This window comes from Physella acuta, unplaced genomic scaffold, assembly GCF_028476545.2.
Source record: "Physella acuta isolate Inbredline_101_S28 unplaced genomic scaffold, ASM2847654v3 ptg000562l, whole genome shotgun sequence".
Classification (NCBI taxonomy): domain Eukaryota; kingdom Metazoa; phylum Mollusca; class Gastropoda; family Physidae; genus Physella; species Physella acuta.
Window position 1 is genome coordinate 977,276 of NW_026732081.1, and position 25,422 is coordinate 1,002,697.

Consider the following 25,422-nt stretch of genomic DNA (forward strand, 5'->3'; position numbering starts at 1 on the left):
TTGCTTTTTAAAAAATCAAATGTAAAGGACATATTTTGTTAATTCAAGAGATTATTTTCAATGATCAAGAAAAATAACGTAAATGTACTAAATAAAGCAGAATAGTAGCTCATTTTTAAAACAGTGAAATTTATTATATATTTTATTAATTAAAGTAGCATTTTTTTTTATTCATGATGGCCATAGCCTTTTTTTCATGATGTACAACACTGTAGCAAAGAAAAACACAAGAGCTAACAATATAAGCAAACGATCTGTGAATTCTCGTCTACCATACTTGGTTAACAGACGTTGAGAATGCTGTATGTGCCCTCCCATTGTGTGAAATTCATCATGTGTATCACTGATAACCTGAGATGAGCCGGCTAGGGAAAAAAATGTTTTTATTATTATTATTGTATTAGCATTATTATTTAGGTTACTTAATAAATACTTAAATAATTGACTTATCAGGGATATAATTATTCAATAATAAGATATTGTAAATAGAATGAATAGAAGATTCAGCAATCAAATTACCTAAAGTTGAATTGTTGAGTTCACTCTGTTTCACTTGCTCTGCCATAGTCTGATTCAAACTCATCAAACTTTCAGTTATATTATTGGCTGTCTTTAGTAAAGTTTCTTTGTTTCCTTGGGTTCTTTATTAACAATATTACATTAGAAAATCAATGGCAATAACTTTAGAAATTGTAAGTTGTTTCATAATATGCTTAACACAATAATATACATACATTAAAGACAAACATTCATTGTCTAATATTTTATAACTTTAAAAAATTAAAATAATTTAATTCCCAAGTACCAATGTCTCAACTAACATGTTAACCTTTTTTTAAGCTGTGTGGCCCCAGCGAGCAATTGATTCCTTGCATAGTTATCCAACACCACTTTTGAACTTACAGTGGTTTGACGTAGACTAGAAACTGTTCTGAGTAAAAAAAATTACCCATTGTAGAAAACAAAATAATTAAAATAATATGCAATTTCTGTTAAAATTTTAGTTTCCAAAATAATTTTAGCCTAATTTACAAATACATGTGTAAAAAAAAAAATCGAAGCATGGAAGATTTCATTGTTAAAATGTGATTATTTCATGTTCATCTTTGTCAATGCACTTTATTTCTAGCATGATCAAGATTGTTATCATCAGCTGAGTTTGTCTTGTGTTGGTAAATATATATCAACTCTAAATTATGAGTATAATCCCTGATAATTGACAAAAAACATTAAAAAATGTATGTTTTAATCTAGTAACAATAAATACATTACTAGTCCAGGAAAACATTGAGATTTAGAATGTAATTGAAGTACTATACCTTGAAAGTTTTTGGCGAAGACTTTCTACATTTACAAGTATGGCATCTCTGTCTACATCCCGTTCTTTTTCTAAACCAATTCTTTCCAATTCCTAAAATATTTTGTTATTTTCAAAATAAATTGTTATGCAAAAGTAGGCATACACTACTTATTTCCAATGTTAGGGTCATTATGATTATACAGAGAATCATCCACAACAGGGGTCTCCAAACTTTTCAGTCCGAGGGCCGCATTAACTATTAAATTTCAGTTCGGGGGCCAGTTTCTTCCAGGTATGTCTGGGAAAAGTTCCTCAGCCATCACTAACAAACATTTTTTCCTTGGACAAAAAGATCGCCGCAGGCCAGATGAGAGGACATCGCGGGCCGTAGTTTGGAGACCCCTGATCCACAACAACCCTCACCTAGTCAAAAATAGTTCTGTTTTGCACAAAATAGACTGCTACATATCCACAACTATACTATTCAGTATAATTAGCCTTCCCCATTCCCTCTTTTTTCCATCAAAATGCAAAAAAAAAAAAAAAAATCCACTTAGGCTTATATGTCTATACATTATACAGAAGTTGCATGTATTTTATTATTAGTATACATGTTTAATGATGTTTGATTTCACAAGTGCTAACCTGAATGTCAAGAGTTCAGTTCATGTTTACAGAAAGTCCCTTTAGTTGTGGATAGTAAAGGTGGCTGACTAAATAATCTCTTACATTCAGGGGTCAAAGAAACAAACTCTACTTCATCTTCCATAAAGGGTTGACAAAAGGAACTTTAACTTTTTTGCTTTAATTTTATTTCAAATTGGTTACTTTGATGTTAATATTGAGATTAAAAAACTGACTAATGCAGCAATTAGATGTATTTTCCATAATGATATATATATTATTATCTAAGCATAATCTTAAATAAAAACGAAACATAATTTCTGTAGTAAGTAAAAGAAAAAACCCCAAAGAATGAATGCTATACTTACAGCAATTTTATCTCTAAGATCTGAAATTTTTTTTCTACCTTGTGCATTTAAATCATCCAATGTTTCTGAAGATTCTGCATTTTGACGAATGTCCTGAAACAGATTTTTAAAAATTGTTTTTAAAATACTTGTATTATCATTTAATTTTTACATTAGAAACTATTAAACTTATAAGCTATTATTTTAGAATTTAGGTAGTCTAATAAATTAACCAAAATTATATCTAATTGTGTGCAGACTAACTGAAATTTTGCAAAATGTTATAATATAAAAAAAATCATAATCATTAATTAAAGCAGAACACTGTTTTAAATTAAATGTGTGCTCTCAATATCATTCAAGTTTCTTTATATAACATAATTTTTTAATATTAAAAACTATGAATATGTGGTGTGGGTGGGACTGCATGGTCGAGTAGTAGAGCATTTGACTGTTAACACAAAGGTCTCGAGTTAGGATCTCGTTTCGGACTTGTGACTGTAGGATGTCCCTGAGTCCACCCAGCTCACATTTGGATAAGGCAGCTGGCTATTGCGCTGACCCCACTATCTCTATATGCCGACAAAAAGGAAAAAGGATAACTCTACTTCACTTGACCAATGGACTGTAAAGTTTGAAAAGGGAACTACTTTTTACTGTATTTTACATACTAGAACTGCCCTGTTAATTTATAAATTATAGCCTTATTATTTTTATAATAACATGCACTCTACTGGATCTAATCTCTACAACACCATGCTCTAAGAAACAATAATAAAAAACTGTTCAACACCTGAATTATTGCTTTTGCTTCTAAATCCAGCTTCACGATTTCTTGTAGGCAGACTCTTACATGGGAATCATCTTCAGCCATATTTATTTGAATATATTAAGCCTAAAATTAATTTAATTATGATATAAATTTAGTTAAAAATCATCACATTAATAAAGAGTCTATATTAACTATATATATATAGATCTAAAGTCTATCTAGATCTAAATAAATAGTAGGCCTACACATTCAATATTCCAAATTTTGGATTTTTCTCACGTTTTGACAAAATTAATTTAAAAAACTAAACCAAAAATTCATTAAGAAATAGGCTGAGTGATTTCCTCTATGTTTTTTTGTGTCTTGGTTGTGTTTATAATAAAATACGCTCAACTGGAGGTGAATGTGAAGCGGTGCATAAAATATGCTAAAATGGAGTTTTACCATACTACTATATTAAATATTGTGATATATTTGTGTCAAATATTATAGATAAATGAATAATAAACCTAAATCAATGGCTAAATATATCAATATAGGCCAGAAATTAACTTTAAACAGCAGTTTTTGCTAGCAAGATTTGCTATATAAACAGCAGACATTTGTAAAATAGAGTGGCTTCCCCTAAATCTCGCGCTATAAGTTTACAAAAAAAAAAACTTAAGATGGCTGCTACAGTAAATGAGCATGGTTGCATCTGTTGGAAACATCGCTTTGCTGAAAAGTTTTAATTCAATTATTTAAATGAAACAAGGAAACATTTTTGTATTTTTCAAAGCATAAATCCTCCTCAAAATGTGAAATAATTATTAAAATTTAAGGAGCTACCTGTTTTTCACATTACTAGTTGCGGGTGATTTTACGTACGATAGATTTAAGATTACCGTTTGAGCCTATTGGCCTATTGTTATTTCAATTACAACATTAAGGATTAAGATTGAAGCTAAACAGGGAATAACTACTAGATTAGAATAATAGGTAATCTATCGTTTTAGGTACGTAAAATCGCCCGCGACTAGTAATGTGAAAAACAGGTGACTCCTTACATTTTAATAATTATTTCACATTTTGAGGAAGATTTATGTTTTGAAAAATACAAAAATGTTTCCTTGTTTCATTTATGTACCTGTTTCTAAACAATTGAATTAAAACTTTTTAGTAATAAATGAACACCAGCGATGTTTCCAACACATGCAACCATGCTCATTTACTATAGCAGCCATCTTGTTAAAGTTTTATTTTTATAGACTTATAGCGCAAGATTCAGGCGGAAGTCACTCTATTTTACAAATGGCTGCTGTTTATATAGCAAATCTTGCTTGCAGACACTGCTGTTTAAAGTTAATTTCGGGCCTATATTGATATATTTAGCCATTGATTTAGGTTTATTATTCATTTATCTATAATATTTGACACAAACATATCACAATATACTTCTATTACAGCCTTGACAATGAGATAACGTTTTCGTACATTAATAGCCGCGGGCGATTTTACGTACCCAAAACGATAGATTACCGAATAATATAACTAGTAACTAGATTAACTAGATCTAGTACTAGTCTAAGTATAGAATTTATAATATTTAGGCCTATATATAATTTATAATTATAATAATATTAGGTTATTAGCCATATTAGGGCCTAATAAAAATAATAAACATAATAGTATTAAATACTATTAAATAGTAGTATTACATTAATAGCCTAAATAAAAATCAAAATAGTAAAAAAAATAGCCTCGGCCGATTTTACGCACACGATAGATTACCTAATAAATTAAAATTCTTATAGTTATAGATCTAGAATAAATCTAGACTTTACAGGATCTAGAATCTAGATTTAGATCTAGAGATAGATGATCTATAAAATAAAATATTAATATTATAAATAAATAAATAAATAATATTATTTATTAATTCCACATCAGCAGTAACCATGTCACCATTACTCAGTACAGTAGGTAGCAGTAGCCTAATCAATCACAATGTTTCAAATAGTTTTATATATTAAGTTAGTAAGTAGATCTAGATCTATATATCTAGAGTAAAATTCCATTAAATGCAAGGTAAACATTTAATCTCATTATTATTTAGATTCTAGGACAGATCTAGATCTAGATCTAGAAAAGAATATAAACATTCCGTAACAGCTTGACAGATAATCATACAAAATTCTACTGGATTTTAGGGCCACAGCTTGTGTTTCCGTTCGCGGCCACTGCGCAATTTCGGTTAAGGTATGTTCTTTAAATAGAATAGACTTTAATCGGCGAAGATGTATATTATTTATTTTTAAAATAAACCACTACAGTACAGTTATATCTACAGGCTCACGAATTAGCCACCTGATCTAAAAAAAAGGTTGGCCTATGGATCTAGATCTAGCCTAGATGTAAACTCTTGCAGATCTAAGATTCTAACTAGATCTAGACCTAGATGAAGTAGACTAGAAGGGGTGAGAGCGATTTACAAATGCTGCGAACTGAAACCCCGCTCTAAAGATGGTTCGGCTTAGACTAGAGTTTAGAGTACACGTAGGATCTGTTCAACTCAATTTCTAGATCTAGATCTAGTATCATCTAGATCTAGATATCTAGACTAGACTAGATCTAAATTTACTCTAGATCAAGTACTTACACAGACAGTACGACTTATCACTTTAATTAAATAGTATAACTACTGACACTGTAACTTTGTTTGTAACTTTAGTTTACTTTTACTCACTTTGGTAATCTATCGTTTTGGGTACGTAAAATCGCCCGCGGCTATTTATGTACGAAAACGTTACCTCATTGTCAAGGCTTTAATTGAAGTATATTGTCATATGTTTGTGTCAAATATTTTAGATAAATGAATAATAAACCTAAATCAATCACTAAATATATCGATATAGGCCAGAAATTAACTTTAAACAACAGTGTCTGAGAGCAAGATTTGCTATATTTAATATTATATACTATATACTATATAAACAGCAGCCATTTGTAAAATAGAGTGGCTTCCCCCTGAATCTGGCGCTAAAAGCTTATAAAAATAAAACTTAGACAAGATGGCTGCTATAGTTAGGGACTACGATATCCGTCAAATCTCGGGCCGGAAACTGCGCTACCGCCGCCGTATCAAACTTGATTCTGGTTTCCGTCAGGCAAAACATAGCTCACTGTATAAAGCCAGATTCTCATTTAAAAATCATTCACTTCACTCAAATCGTCATGAATATCGACCTAGGAATAATCCACCTTTCTATTGATTAAAACTTTTTCTCTTCACCATCGACGTATCTTCGAGTAATTCACACTTCTCGGACAGGTATGTATAAATATTTAATTTATTTAATATCTAAACAAGATAGTCATTTTTTTTTTAAAGATACACCTAGATTTTTGTTTTAAGTTTCTTATAAAGTCTTTATTTTGTAAATTTAACCCTCGCATGAATTAGATAATGCCTCGCGAAGTGAACATGGTCTTAAAATTTAAGCCGACGATCGGCAAATGGCGACAGTTACCTATTATCGATAATGGCCGATTTGGTTAAAACAATGATACCTATTATGTATCTATTGAAATCTCAACTAATTCAAGGCATCTGCAACTGATATTTATATTTTAACAGTGTTCAATCATTATATTTTATTAAAAAGACAATATTTTATTTTTTTTTCAAAATATTTAGTGTTGGACCAAAACTGAATTAGCATTTCGTTTTCTTGGAACAATATAGAAACTTGAGTGTACAAGTTAACATATTACTTTCTAGTATCATATAATAAAAAAAAGAATGCATTCAAAGCTTTTATTTCTTGTTATTTCAGTAATTCAAATGGAGTGGCCTTCCAAATCTCTTCAGGACTTGGAGCTTCTTGTTAGTTCACAGAAGGACAGAATTCTGATGGCTTTGCGCTCTACATTTTTGCCAGTAACAAGAAAAATGCACATAAGACAGCAGCATAGGTTTTGCAATTAGGAGAACAACTAAATTATAATGCTACAACTTGTTGTAAGTCATCTTCATGCCAGAATAACTTCATGATAGGATGCTAGAGACAGGAAATTTTATCTACTTTTTTGTAGAATGGAGGGGGCGAGGATTAAACATAAGTGGAATGTTAAAGGGGGGAGATCTGTTTTAGAAGTATAACTTTTTTAAGTTAAAGAAAAAAGTCAGCAGTAAAGTGTAGATTCACTTGGAGTAGCCTATTGGATTGCAAATAAAAGAGGAGTAGGATGACAATGTTAGCGCCTCTATTGACATTACTTATTAGTTATTAACTGATGTTGTTCAAGGCGATTTATTTTGTTAGTGTTGTGGTCATAAATTACTATGTAAATTACTATGTAATTTATATTAAAATATGTTTTTATTAATACCATTAATGGAGTAATTCTTTTTTAACTAATTTTGCTGTCTATTTTTGTCTAGATTTATGTTTGGCGATATCCGAACCTTTACCGGTTGGAGAGAAATGAGTCTAAAATTACAATACAAAGCTCCAGGTTATGAGGTCCCTTAAAGGTCCCTTAAGTGACTCTTAACACATTCAGATTGTGGCATAATATTGATATTGATAACCTGTTAGATTTAGAATAATGATAAACTTGAAAAAAGTCACTTTACAAAATTAGGGGGGTTGCATCACCTCAAGGCACACATTTTGTCATCCCTTTCATATTTTTACAAATATGTTAAGTTTAATTGCCTCATAACATATTAATCTTGAAACTCTGAAAATTTGAATACAAATTTCCATGTAATAGAGATTTGGCATTGGTTTATATGAAGAACACACAAAATTTGCCCGCGAAATTTACCACCAAATCCTATAGTAACTTTTAATTCAGTAAAAAAATCATAACTTTAAAACGGAATGTCCAATTTTGAAAAAGTAAACTGTTTTGTCTTAATCTGATGTAGCTCTTTAAGATGATATGCTTTTTAACCTAGGTAAATCATTTTGAAAATTTTCTCAAAGTCCCTACTATAGTAAATGAGCATGGTTGCATGTGTTGGAAACATCGCTAGTCTTCATTTATTACGGAAAAGTTTTAATTCAATTGTTTAAAAACAGGTACATAAATGAATCAAGGAAACATTTTTGAATTTTTTAAAACATAAATCCTCCTCAAAATGTGAAATAATTATTAAAATTTAAGGAGTCACCTGTTTTTCACATTACAAATCGCGGGCGATTTTACGTACCCAAAACGATAGATTACCCTCACTTTTATTTACTATTTACTATTTATTTACTTTAGTCTAGATTCTAGGACTCTAGTCTAGATGAAGTCTAGATCTATATCTATAGAATCTAGATCTAGTAAATTCCAGTTAGTAATAGTAGGGTTGTCGGCATCGGCCGAGTTCGCGGTAAAAACATGACCCGAAATCGCCCATTACTTTCTGATACCGGACCCACGAGATTTGGTTTTGCATACTAATAAGTTTTTAATTTATGGTAATTAATTAAGTTTAAAAGGTCATTTCCTAAGGTTAATTAAAAAGAAGAGTGGTTATCCCTTAGTTTTAATGGCTTTGCGACCTGATTGCATGCTGTCTCTGCTTTGGTCTTCCCTCTGTATCAAGGTTAGTTTCAAATACGTTGGAATCTCGATTTTTTAAAAGATTCCTCTAGATGAGAGTAGATTACTGATCAGACATATCTTAAGTAATTGGAAATGAAATTTGTTTTTGGATATTTTGACTCCTACATTAGTTATACCCCTCCGAACGTAGTCACTGTATGTAGGTCACGCTGCCACCATTGTTATATTTTTTCATCCCGATCTTCCTGCCTTTAAGTTTGATCAACTAATAACAGCATTCTTATGGCATGTGTAAACAAATCTAATTTTTTATTTCAAAATATATTTACATACCCATCTTTAATTTGTTCAGCTCTAGTTCTAGTTTTGCAGAATATGGTTTTCCTAAAAATCCAATTTTGTCAGACTAGACTCTAGACTGACAAGAGTCAGACCTAGATCTAGGTTACCTGTCTGTTGCTATACACTAGCATTGTGCTAACTGTAATTTTAAGTATTCAAGTTCTACTTACCCTTAGATATAGTTATATGCTGAAAATCAGAATCCATACACAATTCACACATAAAAACATTGATCTGATAACTTCATTTCACTTATTACAAAATGGCTTTTATATGGACTCTACTTCACCTGCCCAAAATAACAAGGCAGTTATAGACACATTACAGTGTTCAAGTGATTTACTTTAGATTTCTGACTATGGAGTTCTTTCATTCACTGTATTTATATAAAATATTGCTTTAGAAACATTTTCATATTTGCGCAGCAGTTTTATAACAAAATGGCTTAAAGATGGACTCTACTTCACCTGCCCAAAATAATGAGGCAATTATATGCACATAACAGTGTTCAAGTCATTTACTTTAGATTTCTAACTTTGTAGTTCTTTCATTTGCTGTAGTTATATAAAATATGGCTTTAGAAACATTTTCATATTTGCGCAGCACACAGTTTTTTGGGGTTATGGGAGGAAGCCAACACAAAAATATAAGTTCTGTATTATTTTTATTAATTTCAACAGCATTTACAAGTTCTATATATCATTCTAGTTAAACTCTGCAAATATGAACAAAATACAACTGCAAGTAAAATAACTATGCTCAATTTATTCAGGTATACCATGACTTGTCACAATTGGCCAATGCTAAAGCAAGGGGATTCCACCTCTCACAAAAAAATTCGCAAAAAAAAAACTATTTGAGCTAGACAAAAAATCTTTTTTGTTTTGTTTTCATTTTGTTGAGCTCTACAAGAATATGTAATTTTTATTTTTATATGATGATTAGTGTTTTTTTACCTAAATCCCTAGTAATAGTGGGTGTGGGGAAATTGCAAGACGCGAAAAGCGAAATGGCGAGGCGGGAAAAGGCGAGACGGTAATGCGAGACATACCTGAGGAATTAAGGGTAAATAGCGAGACACTTTGCGAAAAAAGTTTTTTCCTTTTTTTTTTCCATCTTTATTTATTTCAATTATTTTTTTAAATATTTTTAAAATAAACAAGCATTTAACCATACCCTTTAACACGAGTGTTGTATGTTGTTATTTTTTATCTAGATACTAAGAAGATAGATAGATCTATGTCTAGATCTATCTATTTAAAAATCCTAACATCGTTGCTGTGTTACTGTCATCGCCCGCTCTTGTTAGCGAGAGGAAAATCCCGTCTCAGTCGGCATTAATTTAAAAATCTAGCCCACTCATGTTTATACAAACGTGAGCTGTGTCATTGTGAATTGGTATAATCTTGTCAGCAGGAGAGATATTTTGCAACATCTATTTATGGATTTTTGTACTTGCAAAAAGTGTAAAAGTATAAACAATTCTAAAAAGTGCAATTTATTTTTTTATTAAGTAATTTTAATTACAAACAAAATTTACAAACAAAATCTTCTGAAACAGTCCTCAAACACACCTCGTGACACCATCTTTCACACATAGTACACCCAACCCAGTTCATTAGACTCCCATTTATACATTTTTCTTTTGCTACTTCTTCCAATCCACATTCACAATATTTCACATTCTCATCACAGTTGACCTCCTCGTTCATCCCACAAACAACACTGGCACCGATGTTCTCATCATCATCATCCGCACGCTCAACATCTGTTTTCCGTTTTTTATAATTTGTATTTTTTACCATTTCTGTAATTTTGGCAATGTCTTGCTCATTGTTGTCACCAGCAGTTGAGTTTTTTTAAAACATCGATATTTTCCCAAAATCTTGTCTAATTTCGGTCAAAATAGAGTATTTTAATCAATTCCTATTACAATGTATTAAAACAGTTTTCTAAAACGTGAAAAAACGTCTAAAATTCTTTTTCTAACATTGCTTTTTTATAGTGTGACTTCACATCTAACCCCCCCCTCCCCCTCATCACACATCGTCATAAAATTACAGACCCCCCCCTACGAGTGTGACGTCATTTATGGAAGACCCCAAATAACACCACCACCAAAACCAAAAAATTCAGATAAGTTCAACTTGGTTTTAAAAATATTTGAAGTAGGCCCATAGCTTACGATATAGCACGAGCAACTGATAATATCGGTGACGTCATTTTATTTTGTTGTATCCAAATGATGTAGGCATTTCCTTGTGCTTAGATTTATATGATAAAAAAAGCTAGAAAAAAATCGTAGGCGGCGGCTATAATACAAAATTTCTATGCAACAATAGAAAATATGTTTGCGGCGGCAGCGGATCCGGGCACGGTGATCTTCAAAGACGGTAAATCAGGCGGCCTTGGCGTTCCACACAAAAGACAGAAGTTGATCTATCGTCGGCGGTATTTCCGTCGGTTTCGAACAAGGTGGTATTCTAAGTCGACACAAAAGATGGGGGGAGTTGACAAATCATTAGTATGTCTAGCGACGGAAAAATCGGAAGTTTAAACAATGTAAACGAAACGTCTTTGAAGTCTGGACCAAATACCACTGAAAATCGGGTGCGGTAAATTTTTTGCAGAAATCTTCGCATTTCAACACCACCCAGCGTAAGTATCGGCTTGTGGTAAAATGCGAGACAAAAAAGTCACGTGACCGACCGTTTTCGCGCCCTTCTCGCATTTTCCCGCCTCGCCATTTCGCTTTTCGCGTCTCGCAATTTCCCCACACCCAGTAATAGTAGGGCCTAACGTTTTTTGTGTGTCTACACAAGTCCTACAGTCTTAGTACTTAGTGTTAAACTACATAATATTAACTACGAAGTGACTACTCAGAAGATTTTTCTCCCTAACCACTTAGTCGGCAAAAGATAGCTCTGCGCATGCCCAGTGACCTAGGGTTAGGGATAGGATTAGGGTTGGTGTTAGGGTTCTGCGGTTGTAAACACGCATGCGCAGTACCATCGAAAACATCACTGCGATGGCCGAAGTTGTAGTTTCCATTGCGCATGCGTATCTTTTTCCTATAATAATATTGTAGTAGGGCATACTAATTTTAAAATCCTAATATATAAAAGCCCCTGTGCGCACTTCTCTCTCTCTCTCTCTGTCTGTCCGCAAAATATTTTCGCCGGACATCACATCAGAATCTGCAGCGAAATATGAAGAACTTTATACGGACTTTTGTTGAAAATAATATGTTAGATGTTTTAAGTGTATAACCACAATTTTATTTAAAGAAGAAAAATAAAAAATAAAGGCGTATTCGAATGTAGAAAAACAATTTTAATTATGCAACCGGAAAAATGTATATACTTGGGATAAGAACACATTTAACAATGACGTCGCTTATTGTTTACACTAAAAAAAAAGAGCACGAAACTGATGACGTCATCTTCCGAGTTTAGAATAAAATAAAGAAATGAACTATTTCATTCAAATATGATTTAGAGCTACGTACGCTATAAAATTTATACAATACAATTTTGCTCGGGCTAAACTTAAAAAAAAATTCTATTAGGATTCTAGATATAGATATTCTAGATCATCTGGAACTAGAGATTCTAGATCATCTGGATCTAGAGATTCTAGATCATCTAGATCTAGAGATTCTAGATCTAGATCTAAATGATCTAGATCTACGGAAAAACTAGTCTTACACAGATGTAGACCCTACCTAGATCTAGAATCTATTCAAATAATACATTTCTATACTAAAGTATTCAGGCCTTAATTACTTTATTGAAATCTTTGTTTATCTATGCAATCTGCTAATCTCTATAATATATAAAGCAAAGTTGTCGGGTGCCCGATAGGGCACTTCCCGGCCCCACAGGCGCTTTAAATTTGGCAGGATCTTGCCTTGGGGCGACAGAACACAGGGGCCGGTTGGCCGAAAAGTCTATGATGAAGGGTCAAAACTGACCTCGACTGACCGGCGCCTTTATGAGCTATAAATCGAAAAAAAAATGTCCACGTAGGAACCTCTTCATAACTCCTGAGGTCGTAGACCGACCCTCGGGCGAATTAATTAAGCATTCAAATTCTCAATGTTTTCGAAAGCCTAAGCGAAGCTGGGCAGCATGCCTAGTTTATTATATTAGGCCCCCTATTTAATACTTTTTATTATTAATTTAATAATTAGATCTAGAATCTAGACTAGATCTAGGGCCAAATTAAAAATATAGGGCCTAACTAATTAGTAATTAAGAAGGGGAAGGGTCATCCAGACTAAACTGTTTAACTGTGAAAATATGATAGTTCCAGCCATAGACAACGATGTTATGCATCTCTTTGCTAATTTTCAGCAAGAAAGACTTTAATAAATATTGGAAAACTGCAGGCCTCCATTTCAAATATAAACATTTTGAGTCAAATTATTTATAAATATTTTTTGCATCATACATTGACACTCATTTATACTGTATATAAGTATGGTAAAAAATGTATGTGCGTATTTACAGGCCTAATAGTTTTTTTTTGGCAATTTTTTTTTCGTGAATTTTCCATTGTCTGGGTGATCTTTCCCTCTGAAACTACTATAAGATACTACTAAACTAGTCTTGATTTCTAGGATTCCTTAAAAAAATTGCAATTGAAAACTTTTTACACTAAAAACTGTGCAAAACAGAAAAATGCTCAATTTAAACTCATTAGGCCTAGTATACTAATTTACTAATATTCTTGTATAGCATATGGTCATATTTTGTGGAAAGATGTTTGTTATATATTAAGCTACATTTAACATGTAGAATCTAGGCCCCAATCATTTTTTGCTAGCTTCTTAGTCAATTGAAAAACAATAAGCTTTCTGTTGAGCATTTTTCTGGTCTTCATAATCTTGTACCAGTAGTATCAATTATTTATAATTTTAAAAAATTATTTCTTTTTCTTAGGCCTTATTAAAATAATCACATTCAGATTGCTTTTATTGCAGACTTAGCCCTATGGCCTATATAAATTAATTAAATGTATTTTTTTTGTGTTTAACAGAGGTAAAGTAAATTAAAACATGTTTATTTCAATTTTCTACATCCACAGAATCTTATATTTCTTCTGTACATAGTGTATTTTCAGAGCATAATAAGAACCTGTGATAGAAAAGCTAATAATGGCAAGGTATGCTAAAGAATCTTGATTTTTCAATTTATTACTAGATTTTGCTTTAGTTTTAACTAGCAGTAAGTAGTTGTTTTCTTTTACAAAATGTTTAAAGTAAGTGTTCTGTTGAAGGCCTTTTTCAATATTTTTTAAACTCTTTGGACTGGGGATAACACAAGTATAGTATACGAATGCAGAAGCTATACATCTTTCAAGGTTTGTAGTAACATCCAGCAGAGTTTTATAACAAAACTCTTACAACCAGTTGACGCTCTCACCAGCAGTAAGAGGGATTTGACCAATAACACCATTGTTTTAGTTATAAACCTCTACCAAACTTCTTCAAATTTGCCAATATAACTTCTGGGTTACTATTTCACTTGCTTATTTATTGAGAGAATCATGATCCAACTAGACAAAATGTGATTACATAACAAACATTCCAGTCTTTCCACCTAGATGACAAGACAAAACTTGCTCTCCCTATCACAACCAGACTTTTTACTATTTCAAAACTTCATTAATAATTTGATATGCCAGAAGGTATTACATGTCTTTAAGAATGAATGTATACTGTGGTTAAGTATTGAAAAGGCCTGTTAATTTTAATATAGGTTCCTGATAGTAGTCAACAAAAGTAGCCATGGACGAGAGAAACAACCACTACAAGATTTATGATTAAAGACCAGATAGTGCATAGAGTACACAGAAATACATTTTAAATTATTAAGAACTTCTCTCTTTCTACAGGGATATTAGAAATTATACTTTTATTATCAAGGTAACTGTACCAAATTTGCAGTCATATATTTATGACATGTTCCCTAGCATTCCAAAATATTTTCTCAAAATTATTGTAATTTATTAGTTGCTTCCTTTATAGCTGCTGTAGTTGAATTGATTTTTAAACTTGTTTTTCACTATTTTTATGAAAGAAGGTATTTTATATCTATTTAATTTTGGTGACTGTTTTTATTTTAATGCCGGCATAGTTTTAATCTCCCCCATCTCCCACAACCATGTTTAGTTTTGATAATTATTAAATTTAGATTTGATAACTGTCAGGTTTTTGTGTGTTAGGCATAACACTTGTTAGTCCATTTTATTCCCAATTCTACACAAAAAGTACATCTACTATAATTAATGATTCAGTAACATTGTAATTAATACTTTAAAAAATGTATTTGAAGTGCAACGCTAAAAATTTCCTTAAGGGGTCATCTATAAATGACGTCACGCTTTTTTGACGATTTTTGCCTCCCCCCTCCCCTCTGTCACACGTCGTCACAAAAAGCCAGACCCCCCCCCCCCCTAAAATGACGTCACACCTCAACCTACAACCCCCCTCAAAATTGCAGTTGAATTTTTTTAAAACATCGATATTTTTCCAAAATCTTGTCTAAACTATTACAATTTATTAAAACAGTTATCTAAAACGCGGAATAAAGTCTAAAATTCGTTTTCTAACATTGCTTTTTTATAATGCAAAAATGTGACGTCGCAACATCTGAACCCCCCCCCCCTCATCACACATCGTCACAAAATTACGGACCCCCCCTCCCCCCTACGAGTGTGACGTCATTTATGGATGACCTCTAAGAGTAGGTTTACTCACTGGTACACAGAATAAAATATTTTAGTTCTTACAGAGTAGGCCTATTCCTTTCTTTGTATTTTCCTCCTTATCATTTACACAAAGTTCATTTCAAAATAACCTGATGTATGTCTATTCCTATCCGTTCATAGCAGTAGTGTCTAGACATGGGTACCTACAGCATATAGCTCAGGGAGCAGACAGCCTTTGTCTTGTTAAGACTGCCACTAACTATTAGTGTGTAAATTGTATACATAACATTTGTTTTGGTATATTTCTACAAGTTAAAGTATAAAAACATAATACTTTATTCTTTTTAGTTCTCTAAATACATGTGTGCATACAATATTTAAAAATGGGGCTTTTGACAAAAAAATTGTTTCTGACTTGTGGCTATTTTCAAAATAGATACATTTAGTAAAGCTGTTACAGCTCTGAAGGAAAACTTAAAATATAGTAATTTAATATTTGCGGTCGGATGATAGAGCATACAATTTATAACTAAAAAATCTTGAGTTTGAATCCCAGGTTCATGTCAGCACAGCATTCCTCAATCCACCCAGCTCTGATGGGAACCTGACTCATGTTGGGGAAAGTAAAGGCAGCTGGGAATAGTTCTGACTACACTATCCCATCATATGACACATGCTCTCTCAAATCCTTTTAAGGATTCATATCATAGTGATAGGATTATGGTCACCGTAAAGTTTTCTCCGATGGCTTGACAGAAATTTGATTTATATAGATATAACTAGATGCATTTAGCAGGCTTATTCTTATGTACCAAAACACATGAATGATCCTTGCTAATATAATACTTTATAATGCTATAACCATGAAATGCTTATTATATTAATTCTATGGTTAAGTTATGTAAGAAATAATCTGTGCCTTGACAGCATTGTGGGTGAACTACATTTTAGCCCCAGTACATCTCTTCCAAAATCTTAGTGCCCATTTATTTGGATACCTTGAAATTTGTTTTCACTTTTTAGAATAGTCTTCTCCCAACATCCTACTACATTTTTAACCCTTGTAGTATTTGATTGGGCACCAATTTTATGCTGACCTCATTAGATTTTTCTGTTTGATTTTTAGAGTCTTTCCCTTTGTTTTTATTGTTACTGAATAGCATTATGTCATAAATAAAATTTGCCTAGGTTCTAATATTTTACAGTTCTTGTTAAGCAACAAACTACATAGCAGCAGGTTTAATCTTAAAGCCTTAGTTTGTTTTAAAGTTTATTATTGGATGTAAAAGGTTTTTAATTTTTTTATTTAAAAAAGAAACCAATAGTATTTTTACTAATCATATGTTGATTTTTTTTTATTATTTCTTGTGGTTTTTACCATAGTTTGAAATTTACAATATTAATTAAGACAGTTGATTTTAGGAAAGGAAAATCAAAACAAGTTGTCAAAATGAAATTTTTTGTTTATTTCAGAATTTACTTTAACTGTCCTTGCTCTACCACTAAAGGAAGCAACATGTATACAATATTCCGTTGGGTATTCTTCGGAGCGGTTTTTGTGATCGGGCTGATAGTAATTCTACCCATACCTAATTTGTTTAGTTTATCAAAGTCTGATGAAACCACACCTGTTAGTGAGTTGCATTATGGTATTGTAATTGACTGTGGTAGCAGTGGCAGTAGAATATTTGTTTACTATTGGCCAACACACTCTGGAAATCCCAAAGATTTGCTTAATATACAACAGCTATTAGATGATTCAGGAAATGCAGTTGTGAAAAAAGTATCTCCTGGTAAGAAGTTATAGAGAGTTATAAACAACTTTTTAAAATGTATTTGATCATCTAATTATACTTTTTAAATGTGTGATACTTTATAATTTATTTTTATAAACATGACAGGTTTATCATCGTTTGAAAATGATCCTGATTCAGCTAGTGATCATATAAAAGAACTACTTCTATATGCGAAACAATATATCCCTGAAAAGAAACATTCAGAAACATTCCTATATGTGATGGCTACAGCAGGGATGAGGATGTTGTCTCAAAAGTGAGAAATGTGCTGTTATTTTTACACACTTGTCTTTTCCCTTGTTTGTTTTTGATATTTTTTAATTCACTGGCCGCATTTATAGATTTATATATGGCTGCTAAATTTTTAAAATTTTAAAGCATTTAAAGTTTAAGCATACTATTTATTGACATAAGGCCTCAATTGTTAAAGAAATAAATAAATCATTTGACATGTTCATTTTTTCAATGCTTCAGTGCTCAACAAGCTATTCTACAAGATTTGCAAAGAGATATTACAAAGGAATTTAATTTCATAGCAACAGATAACCATTTTGAAGTTATAAGTGGAAAACAAGAAGGCGTTTATGCATGGATAGCCATCAATTATGTTTTAGATAGGTTTTCTCATTCTCCTCATGGTAATATTATAATAAGGTGCTTTATATTAAATTAAAATGGTATTGCCTACAGTTGTAGTACTGAATAGTGTTCTTTATCCATATTACCTTTTACCTTTTTAAAAAACACAAAAATACAGATTTTGAATTTTTATGCATTTAATTTAATCATAAATCTTAAGCCAACTGTATTTAATTTTAAAAAAATATAATTATATTTCAGAAAATTAACTATTGTCTCCAAAGTTGAATTTTGAATTTTTATGCATTTAATTTAATCATAAATCTTAGCCAACTGTATTTAATTTTAAAAAAATATAATTATATTTCAGAAAATAAACTATTGTCTCCAAAGTTGTCACAATTAAAAATATATTTTACAGTAAACTCTGCTGATAAACAACCTGAATGCACATTATTATTTAAATAATTATGTTAAAATTTAAAATGTAAACTTACTTTCCACAAATACTATGTGTAATTCATCATTTGTGTCAATGATTTTGTTATCTCTAGAAATAATGAGCTTAAAGATTATTTTCTGCTTTGTAAGTTTTCAAGTAAACCTACTTGTAATTACTTATTCTTGAAGGTCCTGAATTAGCTACAGTAAATATACAGAGTGGAGAAAAGTCAGCACCAAGATCCCACACTAGGAAAAGTACTGTTGGTATTATTGACATGGGTGGAGGATCAGTACAGATAGCATTTGAAGTTACTGACCCAGTGAGTAAATTATGTTTATTGCTGTTATTTACTGTTAACAAATATTAGTTATCTTCTGATTGTTACTTTGTTGAATGACATTCAAGAGAATCCTAGAATTTGCAGCATTTACATTTTTATTTTGTTTAAAGATTGCTTACACTTACATGTTATTAATTGAAATTGTTTATCACTGATTAAATAAAAAAAAAAATCTCATATTGAAATTTCAGGAGAAAGTTAAGGAAATTCCCCCATCTCTTTTGTCAGAGTTGGATCTGGGTTGTGAGGAAAGTGATTTGGATCACACGTACAATGTATATGTTACAACATTCCTTGGCTATGGAGCTAACTCTGCCAGAGTCAGATATGAGCAGATGTTACTAGAGCAAGCTGCTATACATCAACCAAAGTAAATTAAAATCTAATTAGTTTAATTATTTATTAATTAGGACAGTAGATGTACACTAGTTTTCTTCTTGATGTAACAGATTAGTGGTTTTATTTAGATTTTACACATCACAAACCTATAAGCTTTTAATAGGGAAATGAAAATTTCTGTGGTAGCTATACTTAAAAAAAAATATTTCTTGTAAATACATGAAATGTATATAATTTCACAATAACATAAATTTGCATTTGTTTTTAATACTCATTATAGTAGAAATATTTTAATCTTTTGAGTTCAGAGTAAATGACATTAGTTTTATAAAATAATTCCAAGATTATTTTTGTTTGACAATAGGTAACCAAATAGTTGCTTAACCATGTGACTGTTTTAGAAAGTTACAAGTTTTAAACATTTCAATGAATAAAATCTGAATTTTCAGCAGTAGTGGAAAGCTTGGACCAGTAAATGATGTTTGTTTACCAAAAGGCATGAAGTATCATAGCAAAAATGAAGGAGGGCGTAGCTACCAGTTCATAGGCACAGGAGACTACGAAGCTTGCAACGCTGCACTTGTACCTTTAATGAACCTCACTGTTCCATGTACTAAGGAGCCTTGTTCTCTGAATGGTGTTCATCAGCCTCATATTGATACTTCTAAATCCTTTTACGGCTTCTCAGAGTTCTGGTATTGCACTGAAGATGTTTTAAGAATAGGTGGACAATATGACTATACTAAATTTCATCAGGATGCAAAGGTTAGTTAGTGTTTTACACAAAATAATGATTGATGAACATACGGCAAAGATTTTCAATTTAGTGGTTTTAAAAAAAATAACAATTTCTGTTTATTTTTATAACTTATTACAAACTTGTTATGATGACAAAATACAATTTGAAAGAATGGCTTCAAACTGAATGATTAAAAATATTTAATTGTTAATTTAATTTTCTTTTAAACTGCTTGAAAATTGTTAATATAATTATGCTCTAAGTTGATGTTTTTTTCTCAGGAATTCTGTAGCACTGACTGGAATATTTTACATGATAGATATAAAAAGAAATTGTATCCAAAAGCTGATGATGATCGTTTTAGGTAAGTAAATATAATGTCAGCTTATTTTCTTGTTATTTAAATAATATGTCAGTTTATTTTCTTGTTATTTAAATAAAATGTCAGTTTATTTTCTTTTTATTTAAATAGTCGAAAAATATTAACCCTTGTTAAAAAAATATAGATTTCAGTGTTTCAAATCTGCGTGGATGGAACAAGTCTTCCATGCTGGTTTCTCATTTCCTCATGGTTATTCCAAGTTAACAACTGCTCAGTTAGTCAGTGGTAAAGATGTTGGCTGGACTCTTGGTGCTCTTATCTACAAAACAAAATTTCTACCTCTTAGGTAAGTGATGTGATGCTTCTGAACTGCTAGTTACCAACTGGTTACTATTGTTACTTGTAAATTTAGATCTTAAATGTTGTACTATATTTGATAGTTGATCCAGTAGTTTGAGTTAACTATTACTAGTCAACTACAACATTTAAAATAAGCCATACTCAAAGATTTCATCAAGTAAACTTAAGTCTAAATTTAGGCATAACTATTTAAAAAATTATAATAATGTTTTTTTTTGAACAGGGCTATAGAAAAGCAGAAAGAACTTCAGCTTAAAGAAGTAACTTCACAATGGCAGAAGGCATCGCGAACACTTGACACATCCTTTATATTGATAGGTTGCTTTGTTGTAGTTTTGGCCGCCATTTTTATTTATATGAAACAGCTCAAGTGTTGCCCACGTACATCAGATCTGTCTCGGGTGCCATCCATGTCATATTTCATGACAGACCAAGATCAAATGGAGCAGGGTGTACAGCTTGTTAAAGGTCAAGGTTACATCTTGTGATCTTTAAAAGAGTCATTATTTTTTAAAAATGTTTTACTAATAGTAACAATGTATACATTTATGAAATGGGTTTTCTGTGCCAAAGGTAGATGTCACCATTTTAGTTTCAGTTTTAAGTTAAATCCATGATTATTTATTTAATCTTATAATTACTACTTTACCAAGAACATTAGTTTCATATCCATAGAATTCTAGTTTTGAAAAAGAAAAACTATCATTTGGTAAGAGCAGTTTAGTGGCTATATTATTAAATATACCCTGCAAAAAACTAAAATTTGTATTTCTTCTTTTTTAAAACACTGATTTGCATTTTATACAACAATTTGTTGAGCTAATCAGCATTTACAATAATATTCAATTTTTATTTAAAATTATAGCAGATTTTACTATTATCTTTTTTTAACAGATTTTATTTTATTTTATTGACTATTTACTGCATCATGTTGATATTGGATTTTCATTACTGTTAAGAGTTTTCATTCTCCATCCACCAGTCCTCCCCCCCCTCCCCACAAATCAACTTTATGTTGACATTACACTTTTGTAAAACTATTAGTATTAGTGCAGCATCCATCAATCAAACCTCTTTATTTTTGGATTAAAGAGTTAAAACTACCACTTTGAGATGATAATATTTTGAGCCTTATTATTTTCTGAGTTATTATATTTACATACTGCACTTAATTGTTAATGCTAAAGTCTCTGTTGACACCTACATTTACCACTCAGTAATACATTCATTTCAAATATTCATCGTAAATATGAGTTTAATTATTTTAGATTAAAATGAACACATCAAAGAATTATATGAATGATAATGATGTTATCTTAAAGTTATTTATTTTTATTAATAATTTGTATTATTGTTGTTTTTTTTTTCATTAATTCTTTGCATTTTATTATAAAATAATGAAAACATTAGTCCAGCTGAAGTAGTTAAGCTAGACTAAAATTATTTCACTACTATGAGATATTTTTAAAAACATTATTGTGTAGATTTTTTAGCCAACACTTGCTAATATACTTAAAAATTACTTTTCCCATTTTCCTTAAAGCAAGTAAACTGTACCATACTTACTGCAAAAAAATGTTTATAGTCAAGAAATGAAGATATTTTAATGGATAAAATATATTAAAACTTTAACTACTTGGATTTGATTGAACAGTAAGACTAGAAGAACCTAAATAATAATCGACAAGAAAAGTTGATCTGTCTTCTTTTTAGCTATATTAATTATTTTTATCTATTGTTAAAATAAATAGCTAGACAATGTGTTTTATGATCTATTGATTGTACCTGCCCCATACTTACAATAAATTGCTCAAAATGATAAAATGACTTCTAGAGGGAAGAATGGTCAGATATACGAACCATCTAAAATATGAATATCAAAACTGCACATAATATTAATTTTGTATGTATAAATAGGCTGAAACAAACATTGCAACTTTAAAGTAAATATAAAATTGGATGCATTATGTATATCATGTAATGTCTGGACAGCTCAGTTTGTATATAATTACTTTACAAATAACCATTTGTAAGTTTGTAAATATAGCTGTACTGAGCAGAAAATAATAGAGGGCGTTGTATTTCCAAAGCCCTGACAAGTTATCTGATGTAAACCATCACATGCATGGCTTAAATCATGCATTTGATAATCATTTAGCAAAATGGTTGTCTAATTACTTAATTACAAAATAACATGAAGGTTGTAAGGCTGATGCAGATGTAATAATTGTGACTCATTTGAATGATTTTTGAGTTGAGTTAAAATACAGATGTATACTTTTGTTTATTGCATGCTTTTGATTTGTTAAAAATAGTAAAGAAAAAATTGACAATTAATACAGTAGAGTTTACAAATATACCAAAGACATTTTCCTTGGGAGCTAGCTGTATATCCCTGCTAGAACATAATGGTGTTACTCTCCCCCTTCCCACCCGATTAATAATTTTTCTGTTCCTCCTTTACTTGCACGTTACTGATTTCTGTCTAAAAAGTTATTCCAAGACATAAGACTGTTATTGGGTAATTGATATAATTTAATTATACTTATTCTTTTGAACTAATATACTTATTGAAATGTCAATATGAGGGTGAATATATTCCAGCTCAAAGCTGTGTAGTGATGGGTATTTTGATTGTGATTACTCTGTCTTTGCATTTTGTAAGATTTAAAGGGTTACCTTGTGTGTTTTTTTAAGTTGCTTTTACAATGACCACTAAACTATTGTAGAAGTATTTTGAATGTTTTATTATAAATATGTTAGTGTTAGCTCATATAATCTGATTTTTGTTAATATTTATGGACATGACCATTAAGGAATAGAAATTGTGTAGAAAATTTTGTATAAGGACTTATGAAAAAAGTAATGAAGGGAATATCTTTAAAAAGAAAATTACTTTAATAGTGAGTGCAAGCTAATAAATAACTAGTCAGATGTGTTTTATTGATTGAAGTCTGTTTTGATGAAATTTTCTTTGACTGTAAAAATCCAAATTTTGAAGAATGATACTAATTTTATACTTCATAGAATATTTCAAGTGTGATATAAACATAAGTGGCAAGGATATTAACTATTACCTTGTAAAATAATCCACCTTCATAATTTCACTCTACTTATGTTTTTCTAAAAATCTCATGATTGATTAAAGTTAGTGGGATAAGTCAATCAAATGAATTTCTTTAATGTTAAATAAAAACCTTGCGTTTTTGTTACATTTTCGCGTTTTATAATGTGTTGCATTCTTTAACATTTCTTAGTCTAGTTCGTAGATTAATATAATTAGTAATTAGTTTGCGTGCTTATTTGTATTGAAATAGCATTGATTTTTAGTATAGTACATCTTTTCAATCAAAACTTTTTACAAGTTTAAATTTTTACTTCAGCTACTAATTTGACAAAAGTCTGAAAACTAATCAATAGGAAAACATTTTTGTGTTTGTTTAGAGGCTGTACTACAGAAGCTTTGTACCATCCTTTAAAGTGAGTTTCACAACTTCTGTTTCAATGGCTTAAAATGACCATCAAAATATTAATTTTGATAACAACACTGCTCCAAGTGCAGAGAGAAAATTTTAATAGTTCATTTTGTCTTAAAATCCGGTGTCTGAACAACTTCCTTCACTTTTCAAATTACAGAATCCCAATCAAAACTTATAGAAATAATTGTGTGAAACACAAAGCTAAATATAATAGTGTTTTAAGCCACAAAGGAATATAAATTAGGTGGTAAGACTTAAATCCTGAGTTATTTCCTGTGTTTCAATTAGCAATAATAATGACATATGTTTATGTAACTTTTCATTCCATTTAGCAACAAAATTTTAATTGTACTCATAAGACTGTGATAAATTGTCCAAAAAATTGGATGTTTACGTATTTGTACATTTTGAAAGAAATGGATTTGTATGTGTTTGAAAATGATGTAAAACATAAATATATATTTTTATTTAGAAAACAAACTTAACTATCCCTCTATTCTGTTTTAACTTTATTTTTGAACATTCACAAATGTATTTTCACTCATATAAGACCATCAATTATGTACAAAATTGTTCTAATTTAAAATGCACAGTATTTATTTACTTTCTAATTTGGTCTTCCCTCAGAGATTATAGAGTTTTTAATCATTAGGAATGAGATAAATGAATATTTGATTCTTTATTTCTTTATACTATAATTAATGTTATAGATGTACAGATCAATTTATGTTAAAGTAATTTTAACAGTTTGCTAAACAAATAAATTTAGAGCTATTTTATTGTAAAACTACTTATTAGCCTCTTTTGTCTAAAATATTATCCCCCCCCCCCCCCCGAATCACAATAAGTCATTATAAAATCAAAGTTCTTTATTTTTCTTTTAGACAGACTCCACACCTTGCATGTATATTAGATGTACTGTCATTTATGCAACATTGGATATGATGGAAGAAAACTGCATTTAGTATAACATTATGTATTTTAAGATGTTTGTTATACATCCATCAATATTTTATTTCATTACTTGATATGTATTTGAAAAACAAAATGTAGGTTGGAATATGCACGTAAATGGGAAAATCTCAATACAGGCTGGTTTTTTTAAACAATGTGTTTGTTGTTTTATTTTGGAGAGAAAGAGAAAGAAAAGAAAGAGAAAAAAAAACAACAATGTAACATAGTAATTTGATTTAATCAAAATCTAGTTGTGTTATGAGAATATCAACCTGATTGTGGATGATAATAAAATGTGGGTTGAGTTGTAGTTAAATGAGAATATCAGCCTGATTGTGGAGGAGACCCAAGTAACAGCTACCAAGCAGCCACCAGAAAGTGAGTCTGTAAGCAAATGTGAATATTAAAAAAAACATTTCTATTTCT

The 25,422-nt window shown here is 30.7% G+C and overlaps 2 protein-coding genes across 18 annotated transcripts; one reads left to right on the forward strand and one right to left on the reverse strand.

Annotated features, from left to right (window-relative positions):
- Window positions 1–124: 124 nt before the first annotated feature.
- On the reverse strand, window positions 125–6,020 carry LOC131946483 (vesicle transport protein SEC20). Of its 4 annotated transcripts, none has more exons than XM_059307276.1 (7): window positions 6,002–6,020; window positions 3,065–3,166; window positions 2,293–2,385; window positions 1,320–1,411; window positions 830–931; window positions 520–641; window positions 125–365 (listed from the first exon to the last, which is right to left on the reverse strand). In XM_059307276.1, exons 2-7 carry the CDS (start codon window positions 3,143–3,145, stop codon window positions 172–174), a joined length of 684 nt encoding a protein of 227 aa, XP_059163259.1. In that variant the 5' UTR covers window positions 3,146–3,166; window positions 6,002–6,020; the 3' UTR covers window positions 125–171. The 4 variants fall into 4 exon arrangements, with proteins under 4 accessions (XP_059163259.1, XP_059163256.1, XP_059163257.1 ...); XM_059307273.1 differs by lacking the exon at window positions 6,002–6,020 and adding an exon at window positions 5,213–5,267; XM_059307274.1 differs by lacking the exon at window positions 6,002–6,020 and adding an exon at window positions 5,223–5,248.
- Window positions 5,045–25,145, forward strand: LOC131946481 (ectonucleoside triphosphate diphosphohydrolase 4). 14 transcript variants are annotated; one of them, XM_059307270.1, is made up of 12 exons: window positions 5,183–5,281; window positions 14,043–14,095; window positions 14,692–14,858; window positions 17,117–17,436; window positions 17,545–17,695; window positions 17,914–18,077; window positions 18,649–18,782; window positions 18,995–19,173; window positions 19,592–19,907; window positions 20,163–20,245; window positions 20,388–20,549; window positions 20,787–25,145. In XM_059307270.1, the coding sequence occupies exons 4-12, from the start codon at window positions 17,160–17,162 to the stop codon at window positions 21,049–21,051; spliced, it is 1,731 nt and encodes a 576-aa protein (XP_059163253.1). In that variant the 5' UTR covers window positions 5,183–5,281; window positions 14,043–14,095; window positions 14,692–14,858; window positions 17,117–17,159; the 3' UTR covers window positions 21,052–25,145. The 14 variants fall into 14 exon arrangements, with proteins under 14 accessions (XP_059163243.1, XP_059163249.1, XP_059163253.1 ...); XM_059307269.1 differs by having other exon boundaries at window positions 5,191–5,281; window positions 14,018–14,095; XM_059307272.1 differs by having other exon boundaries at window positions 5,191–5,281; window positions 14,018–14,095; window positions 14,828–14,858.
- Window positions 25,146–25,422: the final 277 nt, after the last annotated feature.

Excerpts from the sequence above, each read along its gene's own strand:
- LOC131946481 (XM_059307260.1), top strand. Across the intron at positions 17,696-17,913 it reads ATGAGGATGTTGTCTCAAAA|TGCTCAACAAGCTATTCTAC; the intron begins GTGAGAAATGTG and ends TCAATGCTTCAG. Across the intron at positions 18,078-18,648 it reads GTTTTCTCATTCTCCTCATG|GTCCTGAATTAGCTACAGTA; the intron begins GTAATATTATAA and ends TTATTCTTGAAG.
- LOC131946483 (XM_059307276.1), bottom strand. The coding sequence starts at position 3,145 with ATGGCTGAAGATGATTCCCATGTAAGAGTCTGCCTACAAGAAATCGTG. Across the intron at positions 932-1,319 it reads CTTCGCCAAAAACTTTCAAG|AACAGTTTCTAGTCTACGTC; the intron begins GTATAGTACTTC and ends TTTTTTACTCAG. Across the intron at positions 642-829 it reads GCCACACAGCTTAAAAAAAG|AACCCAAGGAAACAAAGAAA; the intron begins GTTAACATGTTA and ends TTGTTAATAAAG.